This window comes from Paroedura picta, chromosome 10, assembly GCF_049243985.1.
Source record: "Paroedura picta isolate Pp20150507F chromosome 10, Ppicta_v3.0, whole genome shotgun sequence".
NCBI lineage: Eukaryota > Metazoa > Chordata > Lepidosauria > Squamata > Gekkonidae > Paroedura > Paroedura picta.
The window spans coordinates 76,998,948-77,020,512 of record NC_135378.1 but is presented as its reverse complement, the minus strand read 5'-3'; the positions used below and the strand labels follow the sequence as shown (position 1 = coordinate 77,020,512).

At 44.5% G+C, this 21,565-nt stretch overlaps 1 protein-coding gene across 2 annotated transcripts in view; it reads left to right on the top strand.

Moving 5' to 3' along the window:
• DSPP (dentin sialophosphoprotein) overlaps positions 1 to 19,467 on the top strand; it is a 33,559-nt gene extending 14,092 nt beyond the window's left edge. The window contains exons 2-5 of one of the 2 annotated variants that reach the window (XM_077300942.1): positions 10,393 to 10,483; positions 12,805 to 12,843; positions 15,587 to 16,564; positions 16,982 to 19,467. In XM_077300942.1, coding sequence (XP_077157057.1) covers positions 10,430 to 10,483; positions 12,805 to 12,843; positions 15,587 to 16,564; positions 16,982 to 18,634 — 2,724 coding nt within the window. In that variant the 5' untranslated portion in view covers positions 10,393 to 10,429 and the 3' untranslated portion in view covers positions 18,635 to 19,467. Of the gene's footprint in view, positions 1 to 10,315; positions 10,484 to 12,804; positions 12,844 to 15,586; positions 16,565 to 16,981 lie in introns of those variants that run through there. The other variant, XM_077300943.1, reaches the window with a different exon arrangement.
• Positions 19,468 to 21,565: the final 2,098 nt, after the last annotated feature.

The window sequence follows — 21,565 nt, the reverse complement described above, 5'->3', positions numbered from 1 at the left end:
TAAAGCTGAAGGGCCTGACTTAGATAGGGTGAGGAGAAATTTTGTCAGAGCCAGGCTGGGAAATACTTGGAGCTTTTAGTGTTGGAGCCTGAGGAGGGTGGAGTTTGGGGAATGGAGGGGCATCAGCAAAGACTCAACCCATGTAGAAGCAGTCCACATGCCTGGGAGTATTGTTAACAAGAGGGGCATGGAAGCCAAAGGGCTGTGGCATACTCAGTAAAGACAAGAGAAGAAGAAAAATAAGAGTTCATTTTTATCCCCCGCTTTTCACTGCCTGAAGGAGGCTCAAAGCAGCTTACCATCTCCTTCCCTTCCTCTCCTCACAACAGACCCCCTGTGAGGTAGGTAAGGCTGACAGAGCCCTGATATCACTGCTTGGTCAGAACAGCTTGATCAGCTGGCTGCATGTGGAGGAGGAGCAGGGAATCAAACCTAGCTTACCAGATTAGAAGCTGCCGTTCTTAACCAATATACCAAGCTGGCTCTTTATTATCATGGAGCCCTGCCCTCAGAGCAGCCTGCTGTGGGCCTGCTCACTGCAAGTGCCATGCCTGCCTGCCTCACCACAAGACTCTGGGACAGTATGTCCATGGATGGTTCCCATGTGGGAGCACTTCTGAGAGTAGACTCTATCACCCACATACCTGGCACGGCTGCCCCGGCTCTCACTTCCTCAGGCATCAACCTGGGGTGTAATATTTCAATCTGGCAAAATGGCACATGGTTAATTCCTGAACTGTACAGTCAAGTCAAGTCAAACTTTATTGCACTAGGCCATAGGCCTGAATTGTACAGAGGAAACAGCTGTGGGACTATGCACATCAGATTGCATATAGACAGGGCCTATCTGAATACCTTTTTGACATCCTGCTTGGACACTTAGTTGTGGTAGAGATAAGGAAGACACACTGGATAGGAGGGCACATCTCCGGAACCTTGGGGGCGAGAGCTAGGGAGGGACATTCTTTCTACTGCTATTTTGGGAACAAACGTGTTTTTTGCTGATGTGTTGCGACTTGTATTCAGAAGTGTAGCGTTTTTTGGGGGGGGAATCCACTTTTCTGGATTTCCCCCTAAGTGCTATAAAATTCCGATTGTTGCTGGAGTTTTGTGGTTTGTTTACAACATCATGCGGAACGTTAAATTAATAGTGTTTACAAGGGGTAAGACTTTGGCTACATTTAAGTTGTGCGGAATGGACCTGAATATTGCTATACAACATATAACCACTAGAGGGAAGAATAGAGCCAGATCAACACACACAAGAACCATATAATTAGCATTTTAAACTATAACTATTTCTTCCATTTCTGACCTTGTCTTCTTGCCATGTTTATATAATTTAAACCACACACAAAAAAAATGCTAACCTTTAATTTGATTACAGACATAAACGTAAAGCAAGAATTTATATTCGTAAAGAAATAAGTAATCTCTCCCGAATATGAATATTGTCAGGGTCGCCTGTTTATACTGCAATAAATTTCTGAGCCTCTTAATAAAGACTCCATTTGTTAGAGGACATTTGTGTGTGTGCAAACACAGAAACACTTTAAATTATGCAGTATTTGTCTTCAAAGAATCTCTGGCAAAAAAACCCCGTAGAGTGTACTTGTGGGTTATAATTTCGGAAATTATATCATACTTTGGAACATCCAAAATTAACAAAACGAGGCAACAAAGATAGACCTTTCCTCTGATTAGAAAGTGGGTTGGTCACACAGCATCCTTTCTTGGGCCTCAAAAAGTGGAAGGAACTGAAATCTAGGTTGAACAAGCCAAAAAAGGGGGTGGGAGTACATATACGCACTGGCAGTCTTCAAGTAGTGGCTGGACTGCTACTTATCATGGATGCTTTAGGGCAGGGGTAGTCAACCTTTGGTCCTCCAGATGTTCATGGACTACAATTCCCATAAGCCCCTGCCAGTGTTTGCTGGCAGGGACTCATGGGAATTGTAGTCCATGAACATCTAGAGGACCACAGGTTGACTACCCCTTCTTTAGGGTGCTCCTACATTGATCATGGTACCTGCATGGTATCTTTCTATTCTGATTCTATAAGCAGCAGCTGGACAGATACTTATGAAGGGTGCTTTGGGCTGATTCCGCATTGAGCAGGGGGGTCGGCTAGATGGCCTGTATGGCCCCTTCCAACCTTTTCATGGTTTTGACCTTCAAGAACAGCTTGGTGGGGATCTACATAGAAAGGGCAAAACCATACAATAGCCAGGCATTTCTTCTTCTTCTTCTTCTTCTTCTTCTTCTTCTTCTTCTTCTTCTTCTTCTTCTTCTTCTTCTTCTTCTTCTTCTTCTTCTTCTTCTTCTTCTTCTTCCCACACATTTTCTTAGAACTCGGTGCAGGGAAGTTAAATTGGAAGCAGGGTAGGAAGAGTCTTAGTTCTCCATCCTGTAAAGTGTATTGTGAGGAAACAAGAAGAAAAGGGAGGAGGGATGGATCACCCATATCAGACAGAACATTCTGTTCCTGAGAGGTCCCATACAAATGACCACCCTTCTGCTTTAAAAAATAGCTGCGGGGAAAGGAAAAGACTTGGGACCCAATTATAGTTTTCCTATGGAATGTGGTGGTGGGAACTGGAACCAGTTCATGGAAAGAGATGCCTTTTTCCATCTTGCCTGGGTTAAACTTTTCATATCTATATGCCCCAAAGGAAGAACGCACCGAAAAAAGAACTTGCAGCATAAGCACTGTGCTGGAAAAGGCGTGAGCATTATTTCCCCTTTGCACAGAAAATTAGATGCTTAAGATCTGCTGGCTGAACATCCCAACCTAACACAAATACGATGCGCTTAAAGAGAGAATCTCTCGGCCGCGTCAACAGGATATCTGTCCAGAAAGTTCATTGCCCTGTTTGAAGCCACACCAGACTCACCCACCAGTTAACACAGCTTTGCTAAAAATACTTCTAAATGGAAATGGAAATTAGCAACACCAGAAGAAGAAGACTTGGTTTTTATACCCTGCTTTTCACTGGCAGGGGCTCATGGGAATTGTAGTCCATGGACATCTGGAGGGCCGCAGTTGGACTACCCCTGCTCTAACAGCTGCTCCAACATTAAGTGAGGGCCATTCTTGATCCGTGAAGTGAATCACAATGTTCACACTGCAGAAAAATGTGGATGTGTTTGTTTTGTGTGGGTTTTACCCCATTTCTTACATGACAGCCCTTGGGGTGGTGTTGGTTTTTATTACTGGAACAAGGGGGACCCGGGTTAAGGCAGGAAGCCCTTATATGGGGCTGCTTTCCCCGGCGTAATTGTTGCTTAAAGAGTGTCTCCATAGAAAGTGGTATTTACTCAATTTCCTTAAAGACGACCACAATCGGCAGGGTGTAATTACTTTTAAGCCCGGCACAGACAGCTCAGGCTGCTTGTGAAAGGTGCCACACCAGCATGCCAGCACGGTGAAAGGTGTGTGTGGCGTTTTTCTTACTTCTTACTTACCTAGAAGAGGAACAGCGTTTAATTCTAAAGGAAGTTTTTCTCCCCTCCTGGGGTCGACAAACTTAGTTTGAATAAAGGCTCCGGCAAGGGATAGGTTTTGATTTAATTTTGCTCCCGAAGTCTGATCCCAAAGGCATTTTGACAATACCCCCATATGGTGCTTAACACTGCTTGCATCACTTCACACACACACGTACACACACACCTGGGAAGAGACGTTGAGTGCCAAATTCTGGTGCTAGCACATAGGGGTTCCCATTCCAGTTGGGAGGCAGGTTTGTAGCCTCCCCCATTTTGGGTTTCTCAGGAATCAGGGGAAATTACCTTCCCCAAACAGGCAAGAAGCTCAAAGCAAATACCATGTTGCTATGCCACCTAGAAATGATATAGGCACATTGGTGATGTTCGGGGCAATGCTTTGTATTTTGGGCAAAACTCTATGATAAGAAGCTAATTCTACCATAGAGTTTTGCCCCAAAACTGCTGTGTGTCCCCCAACTTCACTGATGTAGCTATGTCACTTCCTGAGTGAGTAGGGGAGGTGTTAGTGGTGGTCCTAAAGCAATGGTTTTACATCCCTTTGACCATCTTGCCTGTGGTGGGTGTGATCAGATTAGGGAATGCTCAGAAACTTACCAATTTAGGCCATGCTCTATTTACCAGCCACAAACAGGAAGCCCATTTTTGACAGAACAAGTGAGACTCCTGAAGGACTTGCAGGGTCATTTGATTTTCCTCCCTCTTGCTATTTTATCTTTCCCTCTCCTGAAAGCCCCTGCACTATCTCCCCTTTTCTTGCCTCCTTCTCCCCTTCCCGACCCCTGGCAGCCTCTCCCAAAGAAAAATATGGCCCAGTTGCTTGGTGCCTGCTGTGCTGGACCCATTTGCACTGGGGGAACCTCACTTTTTCCTGCATCCCCACTCCGCACTATTTCCTCTTTCCCTTCTCCTAGCGAATCCCATATTTTCACCATTTTCAGTTAGATTTATGATTTATTTACTTCATTTTCACCTGGCATTTCTCCACAACGGGGTCCCAAAAACGGCTCGCGTCATTCTCCTCACCTCCATCTTATGCTCATTTTTGCTCTGATTTCTGTTGTAGAAAGCATGTCATTGAGTGATTTCGGACGGCTGTGGAGCAGAGTGTTTCTTGAGGGTGTCTACGATGCCTCTTCTGTTTTGTTTGGCACCATCACGTCTTGGGCAAGCTTGAAGGTTGCTGCCCCGCAGACACTAAGTAGCATGTTCCTCTTCATGGCGACTTCCACTGCACTATTCCGTTTACCACCGGGATACATCCAAGGTGGTTGGCGTAGGCCTCCCATTTGGTGGGACAATCTGGGTCGAACTCCTCAGGGTAGACCCAAGTAGTCATAGTTCCAGCGCACAATGAGTCCCTGCACGCAAGTAGGGCACATCAGTGGTATTGGACGGTCCCTCCTCAGAAGACAGGGAACCAAAGTGATTTCTGCAGTCCCATTTTGGAAGGCTGGGAGAAGGAGTGATTTCATTTGCTAGCCAGGATTGCCTACCTAGTATAGCAGTCCCATCCTCATTGCCAGTATTATTTTGCAGATTGAATAGGGGTTCAGTGAGACATGGACACTCAACTCCAACAGTCAGCAGCCTTACAGGAACCAGAAAACACTGAACAAGAAGAATTGAAACGGTGGGACTTATATACACTTTTGAGGCTCCCTCCAAGACATGCGATTGGCCCCTAATGGAGGCCTGTGATTGGTTCATAAGTCTGTTCTGTGATTGGATAAGGGTCAGGGGTCGGCGAATCCCGAGCGAAGGCTCAAGATCCCAGCTTTAGGTCCAAGCTCAAGGTATCTACAAAGTGCCTTGAAAGTCACAGACACAACAGTTTGATTATTGACAGCTCACTCCTCCTAAATCTTGTTGGTCTCTCAGATATTAATGGACTCAAATCTAGCTGTTGCTTCAACTGAAGATACTGAGTCCAAAACACTATCAGAGAGGCACATTTTGATTCGACTGAATTCAAGATTTGAGTGATGAAAGGAAATAACTACAGATCAAAAAGAATACATGAGAGATTCCTTAGGGAGAATGAACTAAGTAAATCATTGTCTTCTAATAATCTGCTTTTTAAAAAAAGACATTAAAAAATTCCTCCATGGTGAAGGCTGCTGTGTGTCATTTCCCTTTTTGTGTTTAATATACTGTGGTTTATCTATTTCAAGGCAGACGTACACACAAGCTCTTCCCACAAGAATACTGTTTTCCCAGACAGATAATGACCGGGAACGAATGTAGTTATTTAGACTACACACCTTCTTCGACCTTGATGAGTACCAAAAAAGGTAACTTTATGAGACGACTCATTGTTTTCAGCTGTTCACCCTTTCTCTGCTTAGCCACTGTGGCCTAGTTCGTATCAAGTTGCCGAGGCAGTAAAACTATTCCTGGGCAGTAGGATTTCAGATTGCAAATCGGGATTGGAGGGTGGAATTTTATGTCATTTAAAAAGTGCACCCTGATGTGGAACACTAGCTCATCAAGAACAAAACTAGGCTAGCATTCTGTCCCTTACATCATTCTTTTCTAGGAGCAAGCATTTTTTATATTGGGGAGTATTCAGTTGAGTGATCAATATCTTAGTAATCTGTTGTTTGTGTATGAATTTGGAAGACAGCTTGGAAGACAGGAGGGAGAGAAAGAGAGACCACAGATATCAAGGGTCCCCAGTTGATGAGAATGACACAGTGTTTTGTATACTACAACTTGGGTCTGAAGATAGAAGGGCCCTGATTTCATTGTGGAACTTGTTCCACCAGGTTGGGGCCACGAATGAGAAGGCTCTGGTCGACACCAGGTGGACTTCTTTGGGGCCAGGTGTCACTAGGTTGTTGGAAAGGATGCAGCATGTTCTTGAGAGCCTGATGACCCCCCCCCCTACCCTAGCAAACAAAAGCTCAGGGGCTCAGTGGGGTGCAATGGAAGAAGAAAGTAGGAAGGCCTCACTCTGCAAAAACTGCTGTGATAGCTGTCACATAATCAATTAAATCAGTCAGTCAATAATGTGTGATAGTGGCTCTTATTGCATATAAGTCAGAAGCTGCCCTTTCTAAATTGGTAGGGGAAAATATGAATTACTTAGATATACCAATTCAGCTACATATACAAAGGAGATCTCAGAACTGAACAAGATACATTCATGTTGCATTGACGTATTCACCCTTAGGCATTCTCTAATGTCCACTTTTCTCATATTAAGCCGGAATAGCACAGAAAGAAAGGTGTTCCAGGATAAAGTTTAAAAACACAAGACCATCATGGGTTTTTAAGGTGCTGTCCTTCGACAGATGTTCGGAATGAGGCTGAAACAAGTAGTCGCCCCTATTCAATCTGCAAACTTTCCACCAGGGCTTTGAATGTGAAATTGCAAACTCCTGTATTTCACGTGAATGTTTAAACTATAAGACCTTTAGTTTCATTAGAATCTCTTGAGTGAAGAAGAAGAAGAAGAGTTGGTTCTTATATGCCGCTTTTCCCTACCCGAAGGTGGCTCAAAGCGGCTTACAGTCGCCTTCCCATTCCTCTCCCCACAACAGACACCCTGTGGGGTGGGTGAGGCTGAGAGAGCGCTGATACCACTGCTTGGTCAGAACAGCTTTATCAGTGCCGTGGCGAGCCCAAGGTCACCCAGCTGGTTGCATGTGGGGGAGTGCAGAACCGAACCCGGCATGCCAGATTAGAAGTCCGCACTCCTAACCACTACACCAAACTGGCTCTCTTTTGGTAAACTAGAAATCTCGGAAACAGTCAGTTGTCAAATGCTGGGGGAAGCTGCACTTCTACAGGTGTCCCGTTTTCAGAAACGGCTGTAGTTCAAAATGGCTTCAGAATGACTGCAATAAAATATTTCAGAGCACAAATAGGGGCATAGATTGCACTGCATCACTAGCTCAGCAGCTGGAGAAGGTTGTTGACTTTAGGTGTACCGCTTTCCCAAGCTTTGAAGCGGTGTGCGGTATAACTTCCTGACCCGCTACACGCAGAACTCATATATTTAGATAAATTAGAGATGTAATTATAGTGCACCAACCCACAATGATATTGACTTCCTTTCATTGGAAAGCTTTCAGGCATCCTATAGGATTGTTCCCTCCCCCCTGAAAGTGGTTGGGTTTTTGCCTTTTTCTGCACTTTGTGTTTGACATTTGCTGGGCTTAAATTTCCCATATGTTGCAGTCCATTTTTTTGCTCCTCATCTGTCATGATGGTTCTTTTGTTCATGAGCTAGGCTAGACAAACAGGAGGTCAAGTGGTATACTGGCCTCTTAGGCTGTAGCACTTCAAACTTCAGATGGGGGTTGTAGGACCGATTCAATCTTGCACCGCTTCTTTTAGTTGGTTAATGTTCTGGCCAGCATCCATTTTGATTGTGTCTAACCACCATGTTCTTTAACAAAAATAGAATCCAACAACACCTTTAAGACCAACACAGATTTATTCAAGGCGTGAGCTTCTAAGTGCATGCACTCTTCTTCAGACTAAATGAACAACCATCATACCAGTGGAGATATAAGGCAAAAGCAAATTATGGCAAATTATGTGTCATAATATCCATGTTCTTTGTCAACCTGGTTTCCTTTTCCCACTGACCAGTCCTAGCATCACTGCTTTCTCCATTGAGTTGGATCGTATGATATGGCCAAAGTAAGTGAGATGGAGTTTTGTGATTTTGCCTTCCAGTGATACATCAGACTTTATGTGCTGTAGTATTTCCTTGTTTGTGACTTTTGCTGTGCACGGAACCCACAGAAGCCTTCTCCAGCATCAGAGTTCAAATGAATCAACTCTCCTCTTGTCCGGTTTTTTCACCGTCCAACTTTCACAGCCAGAAGTGGCTACTGGGAATATGACAGATCAGACTAATCTACACAATGTAGTCTGGCTTATGTCCTTGCTTTCCCATGCTCGGTTCAAGCTTGTCATTGCTGAGTGACTGAGAGTAATTTGACATTTGATTTCCACACTGCAAGCACCACTCCGATCCATTTGTGATCTGAGAAAAATGAATTCCTGAATGCATTCGAACTCTTGACCATCAATTGCTATTGTGATCTGTTTGACATGGCCAGCCATGCACACCTGGTCCCAAGCCCAAATAAATGGGGAGGGTTAAGGAAAGACCTGGCAACCTACCTTGTAAAATATTTGCCAAGAAAATCCTATGGAACAGCTCTCAAAAAATTCCTTATAACATGAGTCAGTAATGCCTATCTCAAACAAAGCATTGGCTTCACCAAGAAAGGCGATTTGCTGGGAAAAACTGCAGATTATAAAGTTGGAAGCACCACAGTGGGAAAAGAAACTTCTTTAGAGGCACTGCTAGTTACCTAGCAAACTGATTCTATATATTTAAGAGATGCTAAACTGGCTTTCTAATTAAATGGAAAGAAAATACGGTCTAGTCACTCTGGAACCGGGTTCATTCTTGAGCCTTCGAGGGTCGCTGTCCTGTTAAGGAAACGTAGGTGGTTAATATGTACTTCATCACCAGTGCTGTGTCGTAAAAGCACCCCAAGAGCGATGATTGGATAGTGTATAATTCAAGCAGAGTTTAAAGCTCGGCGGGTTCAAAGGTGACAAGCAGAGCTTCACCCAAAGGAGCTGCAGTGATATGGTGGAGAAGCCCAAGATTCTGAAGGTGTTGCCTTCCTTAGGAGTCAAGGTAAGAGACGGTTGTTGCTTAGCTCTTTCATTAGTTGAATTTGTGTCCACTTTTCTTGTATGGATCTTGAGGACTACCAGAGCCTTGTACACTGGCTAGCCATAGATAGACTTTATTTTTTTCCCCAATCAGATGGCTAGATCATGCATATTGCAACCATATCCTGGGAATTTTTACACCATTCAGACTAAGAAAAAGAGTTGGATTTTTTTCTAGCCCTGCTTTTCACTACTGAAGGAGACTCAAAGAGGCTTACAATCGTCTACCCTTCCTCTCCCCATGATAGGCAGCTTGTGAGGTAAGTAGGGCCCAGAGAACCATGACTGGCTTAAGGTCACCCAGCTGGCTGCATGTAGAGGAGGAGTAAGGAATCAAAACTGGTTCACCAGATTAGAGGCCACTGCTCTTAACCATTACACCAAGCTGGCTCTCAGACGGATAGCCTGGCTGCAACTGAGAGAGAGAGAGAGAGAGAGAGAGAGAGAGAGAGAGAGAGAGAGAGAGAGAGAGAGAGAGAGAGAGAGAGAGAGAGAGTTAGGAGTAAGGCAAAGCTCCACCGTAGTCACGAGTAAAAGAACTGCAAGAACCAAAAATCTTAATTTAGATCCATTTTTTTAATCTTGAAAATTATTTAAGGATCGTTTTCTGGTCAACCTTTGTGTTCAAATGGCAGTGAGGAATTCTGAGCAGGCTGGCAGTAGAGTCTTACCATTGTGTGTTTCTAGGTACTTCCAACTCTATGATTCTATCTTAGTGCTCTTGGGGGACTGTGAGTGAAGAAGCAGTCCCACAGGTAGACTGGTCCCAGCCCGTTCAGGGCTTGAAAGGTTAGCACCAGCATCTTGAACCTGATTCGGTCTCCAATGTGGAGCCAACGCAGCTGGGCAAGCTCTGATGTTATGTGTATGTGTATGTGATGTCCCTGTCAGGACCTGTGCTGCTGCGTTTGGACCTAACTGGAGTTTTTGGAGCAATCTCAAAGGCAGCTCTGCATTGAATCCCTTTATTGGTGAATTCATTTAATTTAATTAATTAGATAACAAGGTTTAAAGGTAGCTTACAGAGCTATCCAATTCAGAACGATCTCAGTCTAAACTCACTTGGATTTCACTCTCAGGGTTTGAGGTCCTGTGATGTTACTCCTGCATATTGCACTCTTGGTCATTAGAGGTGTGATATCAACCTGGTTGGCTTTGTACTGATACCTTTACTTGCAGTCCCTTTTGGTGATACAGATCCGGCCTGCTGACGAAGATGAACAGAACGATTGTGTTCCTTTGCCTCGTGGCAACAGCCCAGACCGCCCCAGTAAGTCCGTCTTAAAGGCTTGGTTACATTAATGCCAGAACTCCTGCACTAATGCAAACTAGCAGTCAGGTCTCCGTGTAGAAGGAAATGAAGAGATTTTTATGCAACACCCATGGTTCATGCACAGGGGAATTTCTAAGTACTTTAGAGTTTAAGGATATCTGGTATACTTAACCTGGATGTCCCTGATGACCTCATCAGATCTCAGAAGCCAAGCAGGGCTGCCCTTGGATAGTACTAGGATGAGAGACCATTAAGGGAGCCCAGCTTGCAATGTTACAGCCAGGCAATGGCAAATCACCTCTGTTTGTTTCCTGCCTTGAGAGTCCATGGGATTGCCATGAGTCATCTGTGACTTGATGGCACTTCACACATACACTCAGAACTGTCAGGATCAGTCCCTGTTCTCTGCCATGATTACTGTTCAGTGAACCTGTCTGACTCCATCTTGTTTGCTGTGTATGTGCTCTGTCCTTGTAGCCCATGTAGCCACAATGTTCCCATGTAACCAAACCACCTGACGGTAGTTTTCCTTTGATTCCCGCTGCTTTGATCCTTGCCTTTTCACACTGCATATTCCCCCCCTATTGTGAAACAATGTTGCCCGGTTCCTGCGGTTCCTGTAAACAGCTTATCAGCTAGCTTGAGGCGCCAGCCTGACCAAGGCCGTGCTAACTTCAACACCTTTGGCAGGAAGCCTGGGATGGCACCTGTGTGAGGGGTTCCCCCCTCCCCTGGGAACGCTCAAGTTTGGGGCGGGAGAAAAGTATTGATAAGTGCCTGCTGTTCTTGTATCGAACAGATTTGACTTCTAACGTTGCAATGATCTGAGCTACTTCCAATTAAAACTTTCTTCTGATAGAAGTTTTATTGTGAGTTTTGTCAGCGCTTGACAAGAACAGCTCAGGGACAAACTTTGGGGGGCACAAACAGAAACATCCTGAATGATTTCATTGTCTTGACAGCCTGTCTGAAAGCATGGCACATGTGCAATGAAGCATGGGGTGACCCAAGGCTGCAGTGGGCCTAGCCAAGCATATGCCAAAGGACTGTTAGGGATGCCAGCCTCCAAGGAGGACCTGGGGATCCCCCAAAATTACAGCTCAACTCCAGCCTACAGAGATCAGTTCCTCTGGAGAAAATGGCTGCTCTGGAAGGTGGACTCCATAGCATTGTAACCCATTGAGGTCCCTGTCCTCCCTAGACTCCAACTTCAAATCTCTAGAAGTTTCCCAGTATGGATCAGGCAACTCTTCCCACCTCCCACATCCCCCACAGGTGGCTGGGGCAGGATCTGGCAGCCCTTTATAGCACTATGCATGAGTAAGTCTTCTTGCCCCTATGAAAGAGACAGTAACCTTTTTACTTATTCATGATTCCATAGCATGTTCTTTACTTTCCTATTTATGTGTCATTCATTGGATTCTAAATTTTTGTAAATTGTTACTTAGTACATGAAGAAGAGGAGGACATAAACATCCCGAAAAGCCAAACTTTCTGGTGCTTTATTTTAAAAGTGCCCCCCCCCCAATTCAATCAAGTTTTAAATACAGATTAGAGTCCAATTAAACATGGCTTTGAGATCTGCAAGAAGGATTTTCTGCATTTAAAAAAATGCAGAGCATTTAATGATGAAGAAGTAGAAGAGTTGGTTCTTATATTTATTATTTTCTTATTTTCCCCACGATGACTTTCTGATTTAAATCTGTTATTTGCCCTCCCACCAAGTAAGGAGGGGAAGAGTAGCTTTCAGCTAGAGTAAACTGGAAATGTGTTATGGGATAAGTGTTAATCCCTTTCAACCAGAGCATGGCTTCAATTGTAACAATTTAATTAGGGGGGAAATTCACAGAGTAGTTCAGCAGTGGAATTGGCTGCCTAAGGAGGTGGGGAGCTCCCCCTCGCTGGCAGCGGACTTCAAGCAGGTTTTGGGCAGATACTCCTCCTGGATGCTTTAAGCTGATCCTGCATTGAGCAGGGGGTTGCACTAGATGGCCTGTCTGGCCCTTCCAATTCTATGGTTCTATGATTCTATGATCTGTATCTGCTTTGATTTAAAAAAAAAAATTCCTAATTGTGGCTCTCCTGTGTCACACTTAGCATAGATCGTTTGGAAGAATAGTTACGCAAATTAAAACTAGGGTAACTTGTATGTGGCTATTTGATGACATTTCTAATATCTGTCCCAACCTCATTTTTAAAAAAATGTTTCCATTCTGTTATATTAATTGCCCAGATGCCGTGTTTAAAAAAAGACACAATTGCTGTAGACTATTACTGCGGATTATTGTCATTTCAGCTATATTTTCTCATTTTAACAGATCTCTCCCAATGAACGTAGTAGCACTGGAGACAATCAGGTGAGATTATCTGGGCAAAATGTCTTGAGTTGTAACTTGGTGCTGCCCGTACCAGACTTCTTGTGATCCATGCAAGATTCTCTGCTGTCTGTGATATTTCAGAGGCAAGAATGTCCTTCTCTGGATTTGGTTCCCAGGTTCCTCCTGGCCACCTGCTGGGGGTGAGGCAGTAGAGATGCCAGCTCCAGGTCAGGAAACTCCTGGAGATTTCAGAATGGAGCCTGGGGAGGCGAGGGAACTCAGTGGGGTAAAATGCGATAGAGCAGGTTTTCTCAACCAAGGGTTTCTTGATGGCCCTGGAAGGCTTTCCCTAATGGGTGGGTAGTAATCAATTTTTAATTTACTTTTTTAATTTGTTAAACATTTATCAGGTAATATGACCATATACGGTCGTGTTAAAACCCTCCCCCAGTTACCAATGATTGGTCTGGAAGAGATGGGAGGCGCCCCAGGTGGGCGTGTCCACAGCTCTGCTTCCTGACCGTATTGTGCTTGACCATGCCACTTCTGGAGTTTCTCAAAGGATGAAGAATTTTTCAGAGGCTTCTCAACAATAAAAACATTCCAGAAAAGAAAAAAAAAACGTTCAGAAAGACTGCCATAGAATCTGCCCATGAAACCATCAATTTTCTCCAGGGGAACTGATCTCTGTAGTCTGGAGATGGGCTGTAATTCCAAGGGATCCCCAGGTTCCTCCTAGAATCTGGCCTCCCTACTCTGGATGCGTCTGCGGATGGAGATTTTTGTTGCACAAATGGCCATGAATTAAGCTGGCCTTTAAAAATGCAAGGCAAAAAGCAAAAGGGGACAACAAACTAATTTGGCTCCTCCTCAGGCACAAACTCCCGGAGGAGTAAACAGGAAAGGTCAGGTGATGCTATCTTTACGCCCAACTGTGTCGTTTTTGATCATCCCCTGCATTGAAAAGTGACGTTTGGCCTTTCAGAGACCGCCCAGGCCTAATTTGGTACTTCCTGAAAAACTAATATTTAAAGAACAGTGGTTTTCCTGTCTGTGCCAAATTAAACTCCCGTTTTAGCTCTTGTCACAAGTTCCAGCACACGGTGTGAAGCCTGAAAACGGGCCACCCACCTGCTGTTGTCTGGCAACACATCTGGTTCAGAGAGATCAACAGCCGACATCAGACTAGCACCAGCCAACCCTGCTAGGGCAGGGGTAGTCAACCTGTGGTCCTCCAGATGTGCATGGACTACAATTCCCATTAGCCCCTGCCAGTGTTTGCTGGCAGGGGCTCATGGGAATTGTAGTCCATGCACATCTGGAGGACCACAGGTTGACTACCCCTGTGCTAGGGATCTGTTTGCATAGTAAAAACAGATTAGCCAAGAATCGCATGCAAGGTTATTGTCACATGCTTGATGCAAGAAACATTTAATTGCTATTCTGAAAGGTAATAAAATAAGACAGACAGATCCATAGGGGTGTTTGTTTAGTTGAAACACACAACCGAATTAAAAAATCAACTGTGTTTTCAAGCAGAATTGCACCTTTCTATGTTTGAGCTCGGTGGCACCTTTAACATGAAATGTTAATGAAATTTAATTGAAATGAAATTTAATTGAAATGAAATTTAATTCTGGGTCTAAGCTTTCGTGCCATTGTAAATCCATCTATTGGTGTGAGTCCTCATATAGCATAGCCAGTCACTGAAAAAGTGGGAAATTCCCTACAGGTTTAATGCTGTTGTCATGTTCAGACTAGGGCCCATTCCGCACACATAGGATAATGCACTTTCAATGTGCTTTGGCAGCTGGATTTTCCTGTGCAGAACAGGGAAATCTATTTCTAAAATGCATTGAAAGTGCATTATCTATTGTGTGCAGAAATGGTCCTGGTTCTTATGTTGCATTGGTGGTTAAGTACAGGAGGTTGTCCCGTGTTGAGTAAAACCCAACTAGCTGATACAGTTTAATCTGACTAGCAGCAGCTTCCTGGCAGCAAAGGCTCAGGTGCCTTTATAAGGGTCAGAAGGGTCAGCTTCCTGGCAGCAAAGGCTCAGGTGCCTTTATAAGGGTCAGGTGCCTTTATAAGGGTCAGAAGGGTACCATGGGATATGCCAGCCTGCTGTTATTAACATGGCTTTTTGCTGGTATTATTACAATGCAGTCCTAAGAAGACTAACTCCCTTTTAAGTCCATTGCAATCAGTGGGTTTGGGAGGGTGTAACTCTGCTTGGGACTGTATTGTTAATCTTCCCACGATTCCATACTTTAGCTGGTTGTAGTAGAACACTGATCTGTCAGATATATCTCATGTTTCAGGAGCAAGGCTTTCTGCAGACTTGTTTTTTTAATGGCTTGATACATTGTAATGATACTTTAATGTCATTTCTGAGCATCACTTTGCATTGTTTTATTTGCTTTGTTTTACTCTGCTGTTTTACTTTATTGTATTGTTTTATCTCGTGAGTTGCCACCAGCAGCTCCCCAGAGAGGCAGCTTATACCTTTTCCAAATAAATCTTGATGACACAGTCACCATGCAAAAGGGAGCAATCCTGAGGGCATCTACTCAGAAGCAGGTCCCATTTTATTCAGTGGGCTTTACTCTCAGGAAAGTGGTCTTAAGACAGCAACCAGAGCAATGTAAAGTGGTTTCCACATAGAATTCAGGGCATGCAAAGCAGCTCTGAGTCAAGGGGTAGCATGGTTCACATAGAGTGGAATTATAGGTTGAGTTTTGTTTCTATACAAAAAGCCTCATAATTGTATCTCTCTTTAAAGGATGTGTCCATTGCAAGCAGTGTCAGTAAACATGACATTGTGAAGACTAACCAGGAATATTTTGAACAAAATGCAAGGAAAGCCAGTGAAAAAACAAGTCTTACCAGGGAAGGACATGGTGGTGCTAGAAGTGAAGAAAGTGGACTCCAAGAATCCCATTCTAGTTCAAGGCCAGTTGCTAGAGCTGCTGATTTTCTTGAGGGCAATGGAAACGGAGATGGAATAGCCAAGGCCAACCTTAGCAGTGTCAAGAGAAACAAAGCGGCCAATGGAAATGGTGCCAAATGGGAAATTATGGATGGTAACATGGAAGAAGGTGTCTTCAGCTCCTCACCCAGTGATACTGGAGAACGAAATGTTCACGATATGAGCCCAACAGAGTTTTCTAGGCTTGATCAACATGAGGAGACATGTCGTGATGGAAAGAAAGCTGCTTCCCGAAATAAGGCTGAAGAAAGATGGGATGATATTTCAGGAAGACATGGCAACCAGGTTCACAGCCTAACTAGTACCAAGGTAAGCATGGCAGAAAGAAGACAGCCTGCATATAGCACCAGTCTAAAGTCTATAGGCAACAAGGTCTATGGAGAAAGCATACGGTGGACAGGCATGAATGAAGGTGCCAGTGGTCATGGTGGAGATACATCTGAAGAAGGATCTACTGATGGTTGGGGTGATGGAAACTCTGAAGACAGTACGGATCTTGGGGCACGTGAGAATGAAAACCATGGTGCTGGGAGCAAAAGCCAGGCTCACAGTGGTGCAGGATCAACTAGTTCTAACCAGGGAGGAGAAGGTGACAGAAACAATCTAGATGTTTCTCTCAGCAGCAGTGAGGAAGACAGTTCCCGACATGATAATAGCATGAGCGCGGAGAATGATGAAACTGTGGAGCTCTGTGACAAAGCAAAGAAGAATGAACACATGGACAGTCAAAGGAAAAGGAGTGGAATTATGCGTTCGAAGGACATTGGTAGGGTAAGTTAGACACAGAATTATTATTCTGCGTTTGGGTCTTTTTGGGTACTCATTGCTAGCTTTGCAAAGGAAACTGGGAGAGCGGAGAAAACGGGGTGATCTTTAGATCACTGCCTATAAGTGCTACAATCTTTATGGGACGTAAGAATTCTGGAGCCTGCTTATGAGAACAAATGAACTATTCTGCATGGCGGTGGCCACACCAAGCCACCACCAGTTTCTTGCGGTGAAGAGGGTGGGAGATTTCTTGAACAACGTGAAATCAAGCCAAATGCAGCTATAACAGCTTCAGCAATTTTCTGATCACAGGTATAAATCTACAAATGAAAGCTATACCGGATATTTGGATTTGCTGTCATGTCTGTGATTGCTTCTTGATTTTATTTTCACCTATGCTCTTCTTTCCACTGTCTTTAGGGCAGAAAGGGTCACAACAAGAATGGAATGGCTGGAAACCATGGCGTCAAAGAGGGCAACTGGAATGGGAAGAGAAGAATTGTCCTCCCTGATGATGGGAAAGCCATAGGAGGTCTTGATAACATGAGCATCTCTCAAGGTGCCAGTAGATCTAGGAACAAGCTTAGAGATGACCCTGAAGACTCCAGTGACATCAGCACTGAAGATGCGAGCAATAATGCTTACAGTGTTAGTGATGAATTCATGCAAGGAGATGATCCTAATGACGGCCATGAATCTGAAGGCTCTGAGAGCAGTGAAAAAGATGAGAAAGAGAGCACCAGTGAGGGTGTGAGTGATGAGCAATCAGCTAGCAATGATGGAGACAGCGGCAGTCAATCCCAAAGGAGTGAGACTGAGGATGTCAGCCAATCAGCAAGCAGTGAGAGCAAACCTGGTAACGGAGATGCCAAATCTGATGGCAGCAGTGAGAATGAGAGCACACCTGCTAGCAATGAAAGCAAATCTGACAACAGTGAGAGTAAATCCGATAGCAGCCAATCGGACAACAGCAGTGAGGGCAAATCAGACAGCAGCAGTGAGAGCCAATCTACTAGTAGTGAGAGTAAATCTGAGAGCAGTGAGGGCAAATCAGGCAGTAGTAGTGAAGGCAAATCAGACAGCAGCAGTGAGAGCAAATCAGATAGCAGCAGTGAGAGCAAATCGGAGAGCAGTGAGGGCAAATCAGACAGCAGCAGTGAGAGCAAATCAGACAGCAGCAGTGAGAGCAAATCGGAGAGCAGTGAGGGCAAATCAGACAACAGCAGTGAGAGCAAATCAGATAGCAGCAGTGAGAGCAAATCGGAGAGCAGTGAGGGCAAATCAGACAGCAGCAGTGAGAGCAAATCAGACAGCAGCAGTGAGAGCAAATCGGAGAGCAGTGAGGGCAAATCAGACAGCAGCAGTGAGAGCAAATCGGAGAGCAGTGAGGGCAAATCAGACAACAGCAGTGAGAGCAAATCAGATAGCAGCAGTGAGAGCAAATCGGAGAGCAGTGAGGGCAAATCAGACAACAGCAGTGAGAGCAAATCAGATAGCAGCAGTGAGAGCAAATTGGAGAGCAGTGAGGGCAAATCAGACAGCAGCAGTGAGAGCAAATCAGACAGCAGCAGTGAGAGCAAATCAGATAGCAGCAGCGAGAGCAAATCGGAGAGCAGTGAGGGCAAATCAGATAGCAGCAATGAGAGTAAATCAGACAGCAGCAGTGAGGGGAAATCAGACAGCAGCGAGAGCAAATCAGATAGTAGCAGTGAAGGCAAATCTGAGAGCAGCGAAGGCAAATCTGAGAGCAGCAGTGAGAGCAATAGCCATGATGAGTCAACAAGCAGTCAAAGCAGCAGCCAGTCAAGCACAGACAAGGCTGGCGGTGATGAGTCAAAGAGCAATGAAAGCGAGAGCCAATCAGCAAGCCAGCCTGACAGTAGGATGGCGTCTAAGAGTGACGAAAGCGACACTGATGGCAGCGATATGGCCGACACAGCAGAAACCACAAGTGACAGCGAATCGGCAGAAAGCAAGGAGAGCGATGGCGACTCTCCTTTGGGCAGCGTGGACAGTGAAAGCGAATCCGTAAGTGAAGGCAGCGAGAGCAACGACTCAACCAGTGATTATTAATCCTAACTGAAGCAGAACAAGCAAGAATATCTCATGGGAAATGGGAATGGTTATAAGGGGATGATTGAGCAAAGGGCCAAATCAGATGATTCATAGACAGATATGCAGTGGGGAATCCACCTAATCAACATCTGGCATGCTGACATTGGCTGGCCATGCAGTGGCACACAATGCACAATTTTTGGCAAATCCAATTTATAGTCTACACATCTGCTGTTGATCGCCTAGGTAATACCCAGGGGTTAACCATATGTACGACATCTACCTGGATGTGCTCCAGTTTGCACATTAAACCACTGCCTGGCTGGTCTGTTGGTTCAGGTGCACCAGTGGAGGGGCGAAGGGCATTCTTTGCTTTGCATCTGGGGCTATGCGCCATTTGAATTGGCAGGGAGAGCAGCCCCTAAGCACATTTACCTGGGAGCATCAGCCTTGGACCTCAATGGGAATTCCAAGAAAGTATATTTAGGATAGGCTCCAAGTCATGTTGGAGTGATTTCTAGGACAAGAAGCACCACCCTGTCCTATCAGACAGGAAGGAAGAAGTTGTTGTGTCCATGGAATGCTTTAAAATAGTATGCTAATGTTGCAATAAATTATACCTCATCTTCATACAATGAATTCCTGATCATTAATAAACATCAAATTGCATGTCCTGCTATAATGGTTAATTCCTCGAAGGATTTGAGAGCAAGTCCCCATGGTTCTTATCAATGGAAGGTGTAATTGGTCGCTCTCCAAGGTGGCTTGTGAGTAGTAATTTAGACATTGCTAGTTAAGGCCAAAGAAAATTAAAATCTGCCTATGTGAATAAGATATTACAACTAGAACTCCCTGGATAAATGCATATTCATAGAATCCTCAAGTTGGAAGGGGCCATACAGGTCTTCTAATCCAGGGGTAGTCAACCTGTGGTCCTCCAGATGTTCATGGACCACAATTCCCATGAGCCCCTGCCAGCAAATGCTGGCAGGGGCTCATGGGAATTGTAGTCCATGAACATCTGGAGGACCACAGGTTGACTACCCCTGCTCTAGTCCAGCCCCCTGCTCAATGCAGGATCAGCCTAAAGCATCCAGGATAAGTATTTGCCCAACTGCTGCGTAAAGACTGATCTTCTTGGCTTCCTGAGTCAGTTTTGGGGACCCAGAAATTACACCTGCCTTCTGTGTAAATTGTAAAATAAACATTATTTTTCATAATGTCCAATGTATTTTTCTTGGGAATGGTCTGTTCAGTTTTTGCTACTGTTTCAAAAGCAAAACCCAGAAAGGGATAGAAGGCATAGAAATGTACTAGTGGGCAGGAAGAAATCTTGTTCTGATTGCAGTAGCTGGGATCTAAAAACAACTTCTGTTTGATGTAACTGGAACAACTGGGGGGATCCACTGACTCCCTTCCACTACAAGCTAGAGTCAAGACTGATTTCGAGGATATAAGCTCTTGTAAGTCAAAGGACCCTTCGTCCTATAGCTTTGACTCTTGAAAGAGCATACCTTGAAAATCTTGTTGTTTTCTAAGATGCTACTGGACACGAATCCAGTTCTTCTGCTGCAGATCGACCTGGCTATCTGCAACTCCATTCTAATAAATTTTCCTTTAGTGGAGAAAGACTTTCTCCATCAGAAGAAGACTTTCTCAGTTGGAGGAAGACGTAGCAGAAAAAAGTAATAATATTTCCAGAGGGCAAACAGTACAGGTCTGTTTTCACAAGGTCTCAAAATTCTAGAGCTCCGAGAAGATTCCTTATAACATGAAAAGACCGTTTTGTTCCACATCCCACCTTTTCATGAACAGTGTACAGTCTGTGCTGGCTTGTTTTCAGCTTTTTGAAAAACCTGTGGGATCCCCCAAGTTTTCTGGGAAAATATCTCCTTTCTGTCTACATGGCCCTGAACCAAAGATTTAAGTATCCACAGATGTGGCCTTATGGGCTAGTAGATACATTGATATTATGGTAGCTGAAGGAAACAGTGGGTTGCATTCAACAATATGTCACAAAATGAAAAGGGGGAAATGCCATGTGATAAACAGCAGAGTTATTTCATGAAGTCCCTGCGTGTTTCACCATGTAGGCTTTGTCAGGGGGAATCAGAACATGCACCTGGTGCCCGAACTATCCACTGCACATGAATTCTTTTTACCTGGCCTTTTCCTCTTTTTGTTTTGTGGCAATCAGTAGGTGGCATCCCACCATAGCGTGGGACCTGGCAACCCTAGATGGAAAAGGAATAGGAGCTGTAATGAACAAGGATTGTAAGCCACTTAGAAACTCTTTTGGGTAGTGAAAAGCGGGGTATAAAAACCAACTCTTCTTCTTCAATGCTAGGTGGACCACCTGGACTTCAGGAACATCCAACAGATGGCAGTGTGACAATTGTATTTGGTGCACAATAAAAGGGAGGAGACAGTCCTTAAGCAATGTGGGCCCTAGATTGTGAAGGACTTTAAAGGTTACCAGGGCTGATCCGGCAACCAGTGTGAGACCTAGGAGGGCAAAGATATGTGGGGGCAGCAGTCAATGATGGTGTGACATCATTTCCATGGGAAACGTGGAAATGACCTCACACATCTACAGGAATCGATGGTTTTACCACAGAGTTCTCACCAATTCCTAGAGAGGCATGACATCACTATGATATACTATTCCAAACTTGATTGATTCATATTTTCTCAGAAGTTGCCTGACACCATAGGCCTGACAGCTATTTAATTTATTTTTCTCCTACCAACACTTTGAACAGTGATGGAAAAGAGGAACTGGAAGCAGAGGATCCCCTGCCCCCCTGCATCTCTATTGTAACTCTCAGATTCCTATGTAGCTTCAGATCCTGACACAATGACAGGAAATGGCTTCTCCCATCTTCTTCATCCTCCTTAGCTAGTTGTTTGCTTCCCTCCCCTGCATGCTGTGTGGTTCAACCGGAGTCC